Genomic DNA, 16,639 nt, shown 5'->3' on the forward strand with positions numbered 1-16,639 from the left:
ATCATCGGAGGTGAGCTTCCCTCCCTCCAGGACATATACACAAGGCGGTGTGTGAAAAAAGCTCGGAGGATCATCAGAGACTCCAGCCACCCGAGTCATGGTCTGTTCTCACTGCTACCATCAGGCAGGCGGTATCGCAGCATCAGGACCCGCACCAGCCGACTACATGACAGCTTCTTCCCCAAGCAGTCAGACTGTTGAACACTTGATCTATCAGGATCAATAATTAGCACTGCACTTTATTAATCTATAATCTCACACTGGACTGTCAACATATTCTCCTCAATTCAACTACTTATATATATTTCATATACTCCCACTTATTGTATATTGTGTATTCAGTTCTTTTTTTCTTTAGCCCAGGTAAGACGCTTCTGACGTTGTTTGTTGTTCAGGAGCGGCTTGACAAGAGGAATAAGACATTTGAAGCCTCAGTCCACTCCTTGTGAAACTCCCCCACACATTTGAATGGCCTTTTCCTGACAATCCTCTCCAGGCTACGGTCATCCCTGCTGCTTGTGCACCTTTTTCTTCCACACTTTTCCCTTCCACTTAACTTTCTATTAATGTGCTTTGATACAGCACTTTGAGAACATCCAACTTCTTTTGCAATTACCTTTTGAGGCTTTCCCTCCTTGTGGAGGGTGTCAATGATGGTTTTCTGCACAACTGTCAGGTCAGCAGTCTTCCCCATGATTGTGAATTCAACTGAACCAGACTGAGAGACCATTTAAAGGCTCAGGAACCCTTTGCAGGTGTTTAGCTGATTAGAGTGTGACACTTTGAGCCTACAATACTGAACCTTTTCACAATATTCTAATTTTCTGAGATTCTGAATTTGGGGTTTTCATAAGCTGTAAGCCATAATCATAAAAATTATATCAAATAAAGGCTTGAAATATCTTACTTTGCTTGTAATGAGTCTATATAATATATTAGTTTCACCTTTTAAGTTGAATTACTGAAATTAATGAACTTTTGCACGATATTCTAATTTTTCGAGTTTCACCTGTATAAAATATGACTGAACAAAGAACCATCCAATTTTGTGTTATTATAAAACAACAAAATAAAAATAAATCTTTGATGTTGATTAAAATCATTCCTTACTGTAGGCCTATCCCCTATATCTCCTTTATCTCCTTTCTGTCCAGCATGTCCTCCCAGACCAGGAAGCCCTTCATCCTCCTTTCAAATAAAAGTAGAACGGTCAAATTAAATAGAAAAAGAAGTCAAATTATACCATGTTAATATGCTAAAACTGCCCTCCGTATCAGGTCTCGAATGTTGTGATCATAATTCAAAGAGGAGTCCCAGTCTGAACTCTGCCTCTTCGTACTTCAGAAGAGATTAGCTGAACATCACCCGTTGATGAAGTGCATGTCTGAGCCCAAGCACCCCCTTATTTGTGCTAAATTGCTGCTAATAAGCTTGTATTTCTGCTTCTGGCTGTCGTCCAGGTATAGGGACTGGCATTAATATGCTTTAATTGGCCATTTATTGTGCATGCAGCATTACCTCAAGATTCAAAGTGGAGTGCTAACTCAGTCATTAAAAGAATGCTAATGGGCTAACTTTACCTTCAGAGAGGGACAGTGGCATCGATCAGTGGGCTGATAGACTGGCATGGACAGAATTCTGTGGAAGTATCCTGTGACCAATGGGGCAGCTGTGGGTTTGTGGATTTCCAGGTGTTCACACTGGTCAAATTGAAAAGAAACTGTTAGATCACTCCAATATAACCTAAAATAATCAATTCTACCCTTTGAATTCCTAACTGAAAAAGAAGGTTCCAGTAATGCCATCAATTGGATTTGTAGGGATTTTATACATTAGCATGCATGTGTGCAGTTTAGCTCTCAAAAATTCAAAACATTGGAAAAAACAGTGATGCCAAAACATTATAATTAGAATATAACATTTGGTAATGTAAAATGGTATTAATATGCTCCCAAGACCTGAGCAACAAATATTAACCAGGTTGGCAATTTGAATCATTCAGCTACAGTGAGGAAAATGCTAAAGAAATATAATCCCAAACGCTGAGAGGGGGGATTAGCACACCACTGCAAAAACCAAATTCCAATTACTGCATTGAGCAGGGATGTGTATTTTCCCTAATCCAGTCATTTAAGTCAGGATGTTGCCTTTAATTAATCAGAAATTATTGACCGGAGCAACTTGAGCTAAAGGGATGCCCTAAAGGGCTTTGCCTTCAATGGAAACCATGAGCCCAAGAACAATACATGGAAATCACTTTGGCTGTTTTCCAAAATGTAGCACGCTGTCTATGTAGGCAACATTTAAAGCTGTACTCCTGAAGTGAAAACTATTACAAAGGGTAGGCAGGAAAAAATTAATTTTAGCCTGCCTTAGCTGGTTTTCTTTTCTTATCCGGCCTCTCAGCCTGGTCAGGCATGTCAAAATGTTTTTTGAGGGTTTTGGGGGCAATATTTTATCGGGTCAGGCTGGGAGACCAGCAGAGGCTAAAGACTAAAGTACACCAGTAGAACACCAGATTGGCTAGGCTGGTAAACAAGCTCAACTGGTTTAAACTAGCTAAAACCAGAAAACCATCTTACACTGGTTTAAGTAATGATGCTGCCTCAGAAGGCAAGGCAGCTCACAAGGGTTTGGAACCGTGCCTATAAAAATTATTGGAACCCATTATTCCAATAAATAAAACAAAAACTAAAAGTATTTCAAACATTTATCTGAATGATTTAGTTTTCAATAGCAGTGTTTGAAAGGGCTGTTTAGATTGAATTTGATAAACATGTAAAGCTTGTAATTTTAGTGCAAAATAACAAGCTGCTTGCTCATATCTCCATAATTAACACTGCTGCACTAAAGCTAATGTCTTACCGAAACTCCAGGAGAATCACAGCATCTGTCCATATCGGCTATCCTAGCATCACAGAAGATCAGAATCTCTTGAAGCTCGATCTGTGAAGATAAGTTAGTATCATGTGAGCATGAAAGAGATACTTGAAATATAAATATAACTGACTATAAGGGCTCTTCAGTAAAAGTCAGATGTAGGGTTGCCAAATCTAATGTTTTCCCACAGAACCGGGGATACTTTTGACCAAATTCTGTTGTTGTGAGTTGAATTATTTTTGTGCTGCGTTTTGAGGGTTTGACAAATCAGACCAGAAACAAATTTGATTTTAATGTAAGGGGTTTTGACCAGCCAACAATGCATGACGAAACAGATAAGATAGATACTATTTTTATGGAAACAAATAGGCCAACTGCAGTTATAATTAGCCTACAATGTGAATTTACAAATACTGTGAAATATGAAATATATAGGTAAAATATTAGTGCCAGCAGAAATAAGGTTATATAAGAAAAGAAAGGTAAGGAAATGTATTGCATTTTGTTCCTTTGTAAATAATACATTTTTAAATGATGACATTGACTTCATAAGGTTCATTTTATCAACTAATTTCACAATTTTTATCAGTTTGAAGACGCTTTTACAAATACTAAATGTCCTAAATCTGTGGCTTATGCATATTCAGTTTTAGCAACCCTGCTTTTTTTTCACAACTCACATCCACTGGACGTCCATCCTCCACACGAGTGGTGATGAAGGTGCGTCCGGTGAGGTTCACGGCACCTCTCTCAGCTGTCACCTGACGCTCTATCAATTTACAGTCCACGAAGACAGAAACAGCATTGCTTTCGACGGATACACTGAGCTTGTGGAACTGTCGATCAAACAGGGCGTGCAGGTCTCGGTTTTTGAACACATACAGGAGGCTGTTCTTCAGAAAACCCTGAGCTAAAAACTCCACAGTTTTTTTTGCCCCATCCACTATTAATGACACCTAAATTAAGAAAAAGAGAGAGGAAAGATTAAAATGAGTGGCTCATTAAAGAAGTTAATGGGGGAGGCAAATTGAAGTCTGAAACAATCAAAGTTTTTACAATAATACCATAATTGCTTGAGTCTTCAGTTTTGAGCAAACTTTAGATTAATAAATGTATCTTTCTGTAGTGAAAACAAACAAACAAAAAACTGAATCTGAAACATACCTGTGTATCTCCACCTTTATCAAAGATCTGCAGAAGAAACCAGCGATCTTTCTTTGTGGTTCTCCTGAGCCGGAATGTAGATATAATTGAGAATTCATGTGAAAGTCCTTTTGGAAACACAGATCTATAGAAAAGACAAATACCACCAGCACCTACAGTTAGAGTTTATCTATTTGAACAGCAATTGCCCAAAACCATTTTAAACTAGAAAACCAGACCAGTCTGACTAGGCTTGGAGACCAGCTAAGACCAGCAAACCAACTTAGGCTGGTTTAATTTAGTTTTTCAGCAGGGAAAGCAACCAGACATTAAAGGGGACACAATCTCCCTTATATACAAATTAATAACTGATCAAGAATGTTTTGTCTTCCCTTTTACATTTTATATCGGTTGACACAGATATTATAAACCATGGTGAGCTTCGTGAAAAATAAAAAAAAATAAAAACATTGTAAATTGCATGTATTCAAAAAGGATGTTTAAGAGCTCAGCTACAACCATGTATATGCTAACATATTTGTAAAGCTTCTGTCAGGTTACAAAAATGATTAAAATAATAATATTACACTTTGGGGTGAATCTCACTTTTAGAGACAGAAATACTACCACTCCTCACAGAAGAGAGGAAGGGAGAGGGGAGAGATAAGACTTACAAAAGACAGACTGAAAATGAGTTTCCACTCAAATACAACATGCTCTATTTTCACTAGGCTATAGGCTCGTCTGCATAGCATGTCTTTTAAAAGGCACAGTGGAGAAAATGCACATTATTAAAGTTATATCTATTTTCTGACTTCACACGCTGGCGAGATCAAATGTTTTTGATGAAGAGAGGAAGACACAGAAGGAGAGAGCATTTAGCCAAAAGGCTTAAAGAAAACTAGATATAATAATGGCAAATGGCCAGAATATTAGTAAAGATGGCAACACATGTTTATTTGCTTGTAGCCTTCTTAAAGGAACAGTTCACCCACAAATGAAATTCCTGTAATAAAATATCTTCATCCTCATGTCATTACAAACATGAATGAACACAACAAGAGATGGATGAAAGCGTGAATTATATTTCAGAGCTTCTGCGAAGGAAATATTTTTTTTGTGAATAAAGACTTTTCAGTCTTTCCCTCACACAAAGCTATAGTATGGTTTCAGAAGACTTGAAATATAGTGTATAGAGTTGCACAGACTGCTTTTATGATACTTATATGGTGTTTTTTTTTTTTTGTTTTTTTTGCAGCTTGACAGCCACTGGTTACTATATCAAGGGAGGGTAATACTTTAAGGATTCCATCAAACATTTTTACTAGGAAATGAATGCTTTAATACCCTGCAGATGTTGTATTTTGGATGCTGGTGTACTTGTGTCCTTACCAAGATTCTTAACTAGCGTAACCAGCAATCCTCAATCGGTCAACAAGTTTAAAAAGAAAGATGAATGACTGGTTGACTGACATTTTTTGTCTGTAAACAACATTGCCCACCAGCTAGACCATGATAATCACACTATATTATATTTTATATGACCATTCAGTGCAGTGGATTTGTGATAAGTGAGACTGCAGAAGTTGTGAGTGTAGCTTTTCTGATCAAACAAACCTGAGCACCATGAAATCAATTCACTTCATCACTGAGCTGTTAAATAAGAACATCTGTGGCCATATGTCAAATATTATGGGATGTAACGACCTAATGCAGTGCATATTAAAACTAATCACTGAACATATCGATTTATAAGCAAACAAATGCTGCCACTGCTATAAAAAGGCCTCTTGAGGGGTGGCAGAGACACTGCATATGAACACTATGGGGACACTGTTTGAGTGTCACGTGGTCTAAAGCCCTTATACAATCATGCCAATTAATTGGCTGATGGCGCTTAAGTGATGCCCTTAGGGAGCTATGTCACGGGCTCTATAAAGGCACTCGCATTTGCACAACCGAGTCAGATTTTCTGCATGAGGCAGGAGCCTATGCAGTTACTATAAAGTGTGGCCAGCTCATCCCACTCAGAGAACCAAGGTACGTACGTAATCGAGACTCTCCCTCTCATAGCAACTCTATGCTCTGTGTGAATGCTACGGGAACGATATACATTCACAGTATATCAGTAGCTGCCAACTGTCTAAGCCCTTGTGGCAAGCATACAGCGGCGCACAAGTGAGCTAAAGCATCTGAATGTAATTATGGATTTACTAAAGCAAATCTAAAAAGTGCCTGTGCTTTGGCGCAATCTGAATATGGAAATAAGCGTTCTTCAAATTTATTGTTAGAAACCATTCCCCCGGATGTACTTGTAACATTATTTGTTTCTGGATTAACATTCTGAATTGGCATTTCATTAGAGTTACATACAGTTCTCTGTCGTACAAACCACACGCACGCATGTGCGCAACCCCTCACAAACATTTGCCTAGTAGATAACTTTGTGATAAAGCTCAGCTTTGTCCCCAAGTTATCGTACAAGTGGAGACACACACACACACCCTCACACACACACACACACACACACACACATACACATACCGTCCTCTCATGTGTTATAGGCTTATTTTGGTTACAATATCTAATCACGTCACTGTTTAGTTTATAGTTGTTAGTCGGAAGTTTATTGACTGCATTGTATTGATTATTAATTGATATTACTGCATCAATAAACTTTGTTATATTCAAAGAGAAGTGTTTTGGTTTGTTTTGCATACACATGTGTCAAAGGCTGGCAGGGGATGCCAGTGCTCGAATTCAAACCTTCGTTGTGTCCATTTGAATTTTGATGATCTACCGACATCAATTTTCCTAAGAGAACAATCTAATATTGAGACTGTTATACTGTTTGGTTATTAGTCCCTGATTCCAGGGTGGTGCCCCGTCGACATTAATCCTTGTTAAAATTATATTGATTTTGATAATTCACAATTATCTTTGATGATTGTTAAATTTCAAGGATCAATAAGCTAGTGTTAAGTCTAATCAATGTTCCATTCATTTTAATAATGAATGATTATCTTTGATAATGATTCATATTCTATTGAATTTGATGATTGTTGATTTAAAGGATTAGAAAAACTAACATTGATTCTAATCAGTGTTCTATTGATTTTAATAATTGATAATTATCTATGATAATGATAAACTGTGAGCCCAACAATAGTTCCCATAATGTATGCATTCGTTGAGCCAGTATTGCTGGGTTGGGTTAGTCAGAATGCTCAAACAAACAGAGCATTGTTTTGATAGTAAAGAGTTTTCCAGTGAATCTACCAACAAATAGTTGTCACTTTATATCACAGTAAAGGAATATTCCGGGTTCTATCCAAGTTAAGCTCAACTGACAGCATTTGTGGCATAATAATGATTACCATAAACATTTATTTTGACTTTGCACTCCTTTTCTTAAAAAATATTAGGCAGAAATATGGTTCCATATTACTTACTGTTTCAAAAGAAAAGCCACAAGACATAAACAATACGTAACAAACATGATTTTAGTGTGATAAAATCACTAACTAACCTTTTCTGTGTAAAGGTATAGCCAATTTTACCTTCATTGACATGATGATGTAATGTAAACAAACGCTAAAATTACTGTAAAAATGACAATATAAACAACATTACTGATCAAATAACACATTAGTCTTAACAGAAGAATTAATGCAAGTGCTTTTATAAGATTATAAGCTTCACATATCTGCCCATAAACCCTCCAAAACCCATAATCCATAAACCCTCCAAAAATTGGCCCCACTCACTTCAATTTAAGTGCCTCACTGCAACCTCGATTTTTGCTTTTTTTAAAGATAAGGAGGGACGAGTCGAAATAATTTTATGTAGTAATCAACATTATGACACAAATGCTGTTGATTGTGCTTAATTTGTTTCAGGGACTTAAAGCAGTTCAAGGAACAAAGACAAAAATCTCAAACTAAAGGAAATGTTTGCAGATCATAACTGAAAACGGGAACAATTTGTTTTCCAATTGTTCCGGAGCAGAAACCTTATTTTTAAATTCTAGTAACTGTTTATAACTGGTTCATTTCGTTAAGATTGTTTTTTCATGAAACCAAAGGCCAAAGGGTTTATCAAAGTACGTTTTTGGAATTTCTTTATGTTACCTGAAAAGAATACATGCTTTGATCCTGAAGGAAACCTCAGCGTCACATATTTCTTAATTGCCCATTGTGGATGTTGTATTCTGTGAATCAAGACATCTTTAACAACTATACAGTATATAATTACAACATACAGTATACATGGACAGCTAATCCAGACACAATGAAAACATTACTTGAGAGTTGTTTCCAAGTCTTCATTGAATTATTGTTAGTTATGATGCATTAATACAGATTTGATGCTGCCGGGTTTTGACTGAGAAGCTTAATTAAAATTATACTTAACTGTTAATTAACTTTATGCTTGTTATGATTTCCATGCTGATAAATCCACCACACAGGAAAAATAATGTATTGCTTATTTTTGCTTATTTTGGTGAGGTGGCTTATTTAGGGATTATTTTTCTAGACAAGGTTGATTGTTTCTCTTGCGAGATCTGGCAACATGGCAACTAGTATTTCACCCACCTCTTAGCACCTAGTGCTGTAACTTAAAAAAAGAACATTATTAACCGTTCTTTTATTTTGTTCTATCCGGTAACCGATTGGAAAGGAGTCTGCAGAACTTCTGAACCGAATAAAAATACAGTTTTTGCTCCGAACAAACCAAAATGAAAAACATTGAGTTTTTTTGTCCCTGACTTGTACTGAACCTGGAATAAATGCACTCTTCTCTGCCGACCAGTAGCATCAGTAGTGGACTGAATAAAAGCCTAAGCAGTAATACTCTCCTATGGCTTCTACCTACTTTTCAACAACTACCATTCAGCAAATCAGTTAGAACTAATGGGCAACGCCCCCATCACGTATGTACTGTAATATTTATAAGCAAAGCTGATAAGTTTAATATTGTGTCGCCTACCCACATTTCAGATTGTTCTTTTGCCCCTGACCTATCATAAAAACAAATAAGCATGCTATTAATCAGAAACAACTAATGGAAAATAGTCTAGGAGAGTAGAGCCTTCTCTCGCAATATGGCTGTATCAACTGGACGACAGGACAGTCTGTATTTCCTGCAAAGTGAGCAAAGTTTGGAGGTTGTGCTTGGGGCTTTTTGACTCTCTTCTCCACCCCCCATACACATCCAGCTGACTAACACCATCACCTGTCAGAGTCCAGCTTAATTGAGGTCTGCTGGAGAACTGTGTGCATGTTTGTGTCTGTGGGGGTCTGAGTAGACAACTTGGCATTCTCATTCCCCAGAACCTTGTTCCACCTCCAGGCAGGGAGACTTAAATACCCCTTTTCCACCAAAATGTTGCGGTACTCATGCTCAGCAAGAGAAACTCAGAAACTGGAGGAACTGCTTTTCAACTGTCTTGAGAGCAGAACAATGATGCAATTGGCTACTACATTGCGTAAACTGCCTGCAAACAAACATAGTGCATGGGAATCTCAAGAGCCTTACGAGCCTTAAAAGCATATTTTAATATTCAAACCCATTTTTTATTTGCTTGTCCTATTGATTTTACAACATGTTCTGATGCAACCACAAAAATGTATTTTAACTTGCCCCTTCTTTTCTTTAAAAAAAACGCAAAAATCTGGGTTACATTGAGGCACTTACAATGGAAGTGAATGGGGCCAATTTTGAATGTTAAAATACTCACTTTTTCAAAAGTATAGCCACAAGACATAAACAATATATAGACATGATTTTGATAAAATCACTAACTAACCTTTTGCCATGACATTGTAATGTCAACAAGCCCTAAAACCCTAAAATGAGTGTACATTTTTTATTTATTTTCTTCCCAATTTTGAATGCCCTATTCCCACTACTTAGTAGGTCCTTGTGGTGATGCGATTACTCACCTCAATCCGGGTAGCAGAGGACAAGTCTCAGTTGCCTCCGATTCTGAGACTGTCAATCCGTGCATCTCATCTCGTGGCTCATTATGCATGACACTGCGGAGACTCCCAGCATGCGGAGGCTCATGCTACTCTTCGCGATCCATGCACAACTTACCACGCACCCCATTGAGAGCGAGAACCACTAATTGCGACCACAAGGAGGTTACCCTATGTGACTCTACCCTCCCTAGCAACTGGGCCAATTTGGTTGCTTAGGAGACCTGGCTGGAGTCACTCAGCACCCCTGGATTCGAACTAGTGACTCCAGGGGTGGTAGTCAGCATCAATACTCACTGAGCTACCCAGGCCCCCCAAAAGTAAAAATGACAATTTAAACAGCTTTACAGCTAAAAAAATAAAGTGCTTTTTTTAAATAATTAGCGTCACATTTCTGCCATTAATCCCCCATTTCAGTGCTGTCCTTGTTTTACTTTGGTGCATAAAACTCAAAATGTGTCTCCTTAGCAAAGTGACTACAAATTATGGAGCATGTCACATAGTTTAAAATCGAAAGTAATTTAATTAAATGTTTGCATGTTTTTTGCCATCACAAGCTAATTTTGTTGCAACAGTCAGAAGTTTTTTTTTCTCAAAAGCAATTAATTCACATATAGGATTTGTAAATAAAGTCATTTTATTTTGACAAAAAAAAAAAAATTAAAGAGGCTGGAGCCATGAGTCTCAAGTCGTGGTCACACATACAGTACCTTAGAAGTGTGAAATTCTGCGGGCGAAGAAGGTGTGGGCAGATGCTGAGCGCATGCGAAATAAAAATAACTGCCAAGCAGCCTCTTTTTATGCTATGCTTTAAGTTAAAAAAAAAGTCACTGCTAAAATGATATCCTTGTCCATTGTGAATATTCACTGCAGCTGTGTTTGAAGCACCGCCCACACAGAAGTCACTGTCAAACCACACAACTTCCTATCGGTCAACATGGCGATATCACGTGTCAAAGTTCACCAAAATTAAACTCCACATGAAATCCACAAGGGAAAACTCTTTCACACCTGAAGTCCATCGCTCGAAATTCACGATCGCACATATTCCCACATATTCCCACACAGATCCCATATTACTGTGCAAAGGTATGTGTGACCTCACCTTTAGGAGTTTTGAGAACATATTTTAATATCCATGTGCAGTGCTCTGTAGTTTAATTGTGAATTGTAATCCTCAACTGATTACAAATTAGATGACAAAAAAATGCAATAAGTAATGTAATCTCGTAGATTGCATTTTTGGGGTAAACTAATCCAATTAATTTTAGATTACTTTCTACCTAATTCTATTTAATTTTATGTCACACACATTTGAGTAGGATAATATCTTTAACATAAAAGTTCAAAGAGGAAGAACATTTTTTCCTTTCTTTATTACTAACAAAAATAACCTCACAAAAAGAGCTCCTTATGACATTTTTAAAAGTGTGCATTAAACATTACATGAATAAAATAAACATTAAATCTAACAGCAATGACAGGGCATGGCTAAAGTTTATACAACTTTGCTGTATGATATGACGGTGGTAGGTCTGACAATGATGAAACAGCCTACAGAGAGGAGGTGCACACTCTGACATCAAGGTCATGTTGAGTGCATAAAAGAATAGCAACTTTAAGAACATAAATTACCATAAAATCAACAGCAACATCGTTTCTAGGTCAAAGCTTTCATCTAAAAACTGAAACACTTTTAACCCTTACACCTTTATGATGGTCCATCAACTCTACCAAAGCTGGGGTGCAAGATCATCTGAACAGCAAGAATATTCTAAAAAAGCTTAAAACAGCAGAGCTCCACCGAGTCACACAAGGAACAATTGTGTCAAGTTTTATGTGAAGTTTCATGCAGTAGACTCCATTGCATCAGCAGCAATAGTAGAGAGGTAGGTTTTGTTTCATATTGCTGCACATTTTGCAGTTGAAATATTGTGTACCCTGCGGGCAGGACCCTTAGAGATGGCATCCAAAAGATCCTTTGAAGCAATTAAGTTCAAAGTTATACATGTGTTCTGCACACCATTGGTGTAATTTCATTCTTACACTAAAATGATCTCTATAGATCCAGTGGTTAAATGCTGAGATACACAAAACCCTCCCCCTCCCCCTCTCTTCCGAAAACCCTCAAAGACTTACCAAACGTAAATTAGCGGTGTGCTGATTTAGAATGAAAAATGTAAAAGATTGAAAAAAGAGAATGATTAGGATGATCAATAAATTGTTAACAATTTATTATGTAATTCGAGCATTTTAAAATATAATTTAATCCAATTACATGTACTTTATGTTGTTATCTGATTACATAATCCAAATTAAATGTAATCAGTTCCTACCTAGCACTGTCACCGATCCTACTCAACCCGCCCCGAGCTGGATTCCAACTGGTGATTCCCGCGGGAATCAGATACGCTAGCAAGGAGTCTAGAAAGCTATGGCACTAGTCTTTGTCGCTAGTGTGTCTCTTAAGGTAGGAGAGTGAGATTTACACACTGCACAGCTATCACTTAGCAGCTGGCTACCATTACACATGGTCATTTAATTTAGCATCTTTATGCCATCACAAACAACTTTTGATGCAATGACCAGAATTGTTTTAAAATATATAATAAATACATTTATTATACATAATAAATAATTCCACTTTATGTTAGGGGGATGAGGAAAATAAATTGTCTGCAGTGGAAACGCAAGGAATGGTTTCTAGATCAGACAACGTCTCTATAACCTGCACTGACATCGGTTAAAAAAGGGACAACACTAAGAGCCAGTTTGAAGAGCAAAGAGAGGGCCCCACAGCAGGCCGCTGACCACCAAGCGTTAGACAGAGCAACAGATCACAAATCATCTGACCTACGGCCCATTCAGGGTCCCGGGGTGCAAACAGTGTGTTCACAGTTCTAAAAAAACACTAAAACTATCCTTCCTTTCCCTGTGCAGGTGAAAAGTTTGGAGGAATAAGTGAGGTCCACCGACTGCTAAAGCTCCATGGCCAAACCAGCAGGCATGCTTGAAACAACAGAATAATCAATTATACTGAATCAAAGACCATAATAAAAACACAATAGATACATGATAAAAAAGTGTATATCGATACATCACTTCACAGGAAGTGGAGGGGGAAATTTACCCACCAGTCATTGCGAACCAGCAGAGTACTGCCGTAGTTTGTCTAAAATAAACACTAAAATCAAATAAAAGAAAGGAGTTTGAGATGCTGTCGTTTAAATTAAGCTGAATTTACCTCAGTTGTGCTTTTCATGCTATTGTATTATCATGACAGTATGTCATATAACAGTTAAGATGCACATGTTATAAAATAACCACATAACATTTATTTTTTTAATTAATCAGCAACAGTCATTTAACTTATGTGTTGAAAGTCTAGAGAAATATATTAATTTAAATGTATAACAATATATTTTTATAAGTATACACGTGAATGTATTTTATAAATGTATATATTGCTGAAAGGTTATTTATTGTACGTTTATACACAAGTATTTTGTGTCATCTTACTTGAACCACGTGATCAGCTCGACTCAAGCGTTGTCTGTGTTTGATGACATTGCTGGGTATTCCAAATGCACATATTTTGTCAAGTGAAATGGACTTCAACAGATATCCTGTGCTCAGTGAGTAGGAACCCTGTGGATTGGGACGCACCTTATGAGACAGAACCCATCTTTGGATGTGGCACCACCCTTGAGGTGTGAGTCATTTTAAGGCAATTAATATACAGAACATGATTCCCTATTACTGCTTGATTTCTCTACTACACAGCACTGACTTAGAGTCCCCTTTCTGTCTCCTTTGTTCAGGCCGACTGCCCACGGTCTGAAAATTATTTGTGTCCAAATTATTCAAAATGGCTCATGGCTGACCTGGCAGTTTATCCTTATTAGCCAATGTGAGGTTAATTATCTCAGCGAGCTTGTGATATCTGGGACATCCCGTGTCTAAACGCTATGAACAGTGAACTCAGCTTCTCCTTGGTATTTATTTTAAGGAAACCAGCTAATGTGAAAGCATTCTTACAGGTTTGGAACAATATGAGGGTTGAGCATGAACATTATGACAGAATTTTCATTCAGGTTTAAACTATCCCTTTAACCACAGACCTTATTTTACTCATAAACCTCTGTTGTGAAAATTCATAACATAGTCCCAAAAGAACCAATGGCGAGTTAGCTTTCCTGGATGGCCTACAAACAGATGTAATCACTGAACATCTCCTTAACAGCGTGGCTGGCATATATTCCTATTTTGAATGGTTTAAACTCATGCAAACAAGTCTGACTGGCTGCTTGAGTTGAATGCAGTTGTTCAGCCAAGCATCTTTTGGTCTGTCTCACACTGTCCTCACCGAGATTTATATGAGAAGCTGTTAGAACAACTGAAGTAAAGTTTCCAAAACACGCAACATGTGGATGTGGGCATTAATTCAAACTACCATTATAACATGCTCATCAAAGCACAGATTCTGCAAGGAACTGTCCAACTTTCTTTACTACAGTTTTTAGTTTTTTGTCTTGGATGATGTCTGCCTTATTGTATATGATAGACAAACACTTTTTGACATTCTGCAATAGCACACTGAAAACCAGTCTTTAAATACCTCAGTGCTGACCTGCTGTTTTCAAACATGCCAGTGGAGCCCTTTGTCTGGGCAGCCCAGGAATGGAGAGACGGCTTTCACATCAGAGTAAGACATCATGCAAATCGACACCCGCTACCCAGTATTCTATTAGTTAATGTTCAGTCTCTGGACAACAAGCTCTCCGAGATGAGAGCACAGATCTCTTTCCAATGAGACACAAGAGACTGCTGCATTATCTGCCTTACAGAAACTTGGATGTCTGCGGAGATTCCAGACTCAGTCATCGTACCTGCAGAGCTCTGTGCAGCGAACAGAGTGAAAGACCTCTCAGGTAAAAGCAGAGGTGGAGGTGTATGTTTTATAATCAACAAATCCTGTTGTGATCAGAGGAACGTACATTCTATAAAGTCTTTCTACTCTCCTGATCTGGAATTTCTTATGTTTCTGTGTTGACCATTTTGGCTACCAAGGGAATTCACCACCAGCCGATACAGACTGGTCACTCAAGCAACTGTATTGGAGTATAAGTGAGCAGGAAACCGTGCACCATGAGGCCACGTTCATTGTGGCCGGGGACTTTCAAGCCAACCTCAATCAATAGCACTGAAATACTACCAACACATCAGTTTCAACACCCAAGAGGACTGGGTTTTGGACCATTGCTACTCTCCCTTCCGGAATGGCTACAAATCCCTCCCCCGCCCACCATTTGGCAAATTGGACCACTCTTCTGTTCTGCTTCAGCCCACTTACAGGCAGAAACTGAAACAGTAATCAACGGCCCTCAGAACGTTCCAGTGCTGGTCGGACCAATCAGATTCTATGCTACAAGACTCGATGATCACACGGACTGGGAGATGCTCCAAAACAAAAACTATACTGTGGATTAATAGCGATGTTCATGCGCCCTCCGCTTTTAATTCCGGGAATACGGAGGAGCAAAAACAAGCCAGTTATGCCCTCCACAAAACTATCAGAGCAGCCAAACACCAGTACAGGGACAAGATTGAAGGACAGTTCAACACCACCGACTCTAGAAGCATGTGGCAGGGAATTTATATCATCATGGACTTCAAAGGGACTAAAAACTCCACCGTGAACACTGCTGCCTCTCTCCCGGATGAGCTTAATATTTGTTATGCTCATTTCGAGGGAAATAACACTGCCCTCAAGGAGAGAGCTATTGAGGCCGAAGTGACAGAGGTTAGTTTACTCTCCGTCTCTGTAGCTGATGTAACCCTATCCTTCCGATGGGTAAAGGAGTGGTATAGGAGTGGTGGTGGTGTAGTGGGCTAAAGCACATAACTGTTAATCAGAAGGTCGCTGGTTCGATCCCCACGGCCACCACCATTGTGTCCTTGAGCAAGGCACTTAACTCCAGGTTGCTCCGGGGTGATTGTCCCTGTAATAATTGCACTGTAAGTCACTTTGGATAGAAGCGTCTGCCAAATGCATAAATGTTCATGTAAATATCCATAAAGCCGCGGGTCCAGGTGGCATGCCAGGCTGCGTCATCAAAGCTTGCGCGAACCAACTGGCTGGTGTTTTTACAGACATTTTCAACGTCCACCAATGTGCCTGTACTAAAGTAATCCAAAATCACTGGCTTAAATGACTGGCGTCTGTGTTGCTCTGACCCCCATTATCAGCAAATGCTGTGAGAGACTAATCAAAGATTACAACTGCTCTGTGCTGCCTGCCTCACTGGACTCACTGCAGTTTCCTTACAACCGCTCCACTGATGATGCCATTGCACTTACGCTACACACTGCTCTCTCCCACCTAGAACAAAAGAAATACATATGTGAGAATGCTGTTTGCAGACTACAGCTCAGCATCAACACCATAGTGCCCTCCAAACTTGATGTGAAACTCCAGGTTCTTGACTTAAACAGCTCGCTGTGCAGCTGGATCCTGGGCTTCCTGTCAAGCAGACGCCAGGTGGTTAGAATGGGCAGCAACATCTCCTCATCACTGACCCTCAACACTGGAGCCCTGCAGGGCTGTGTTCTCAGCCCACTCCTGTATTCCCTGT

The 16,639-nt window shown here is 38.7% G+C and overlaps 1 protein-coding gene across 1 annotated transcript in view; it reads right to left on the bottom strand.

The window, feature by feature from the left end:
* Positions 1–16,639, bottom strand: part of LOC127617495 (collagen alpha-1(XIX) chain) — a 177,726-nt gene that overhangs the window by 150,345 nt on the left and 10,742 nt on the right. The window contains exons 4-7 of the mRNA XM_052089471.1: positions 4,045–4,168; positions 3,561–3,836; positions 2,866–2,946; positions 1,581–1,700 (exon numbers count right to left, since the gene is read on the bottom strand). Of these exons, the coding sequence (XP_051945431.1) occupies positions 1,581–1,700; positions 2,866–2,946; positions 3,561–3,836; positions 4,045–4,168 (601 nt within the window). The remainder of the gene's footprint in view (positions 1–1,580; positions 1,701–2,865; positions 2,947–3,560; positions 3,837–4,044; positions 4,169–16,639) is intronic.

The sequence above is a fragment of the Xyrauchen texanus genome, chromosome 24, assembly GCF_025860055.1.
Source record: "Xyrauchen texanus isolate HMW12.3.18 chromosome 24, RBS_HiC_50CHRs, whole genome shotgun sequence".
Classification (NCBI taxonomy): Eukaryota; Metazoa; Chordata; class Actinopteri; order Cypriniformes; family Catostomidae; genus Xyrauchen; species Xyrauchen texanus.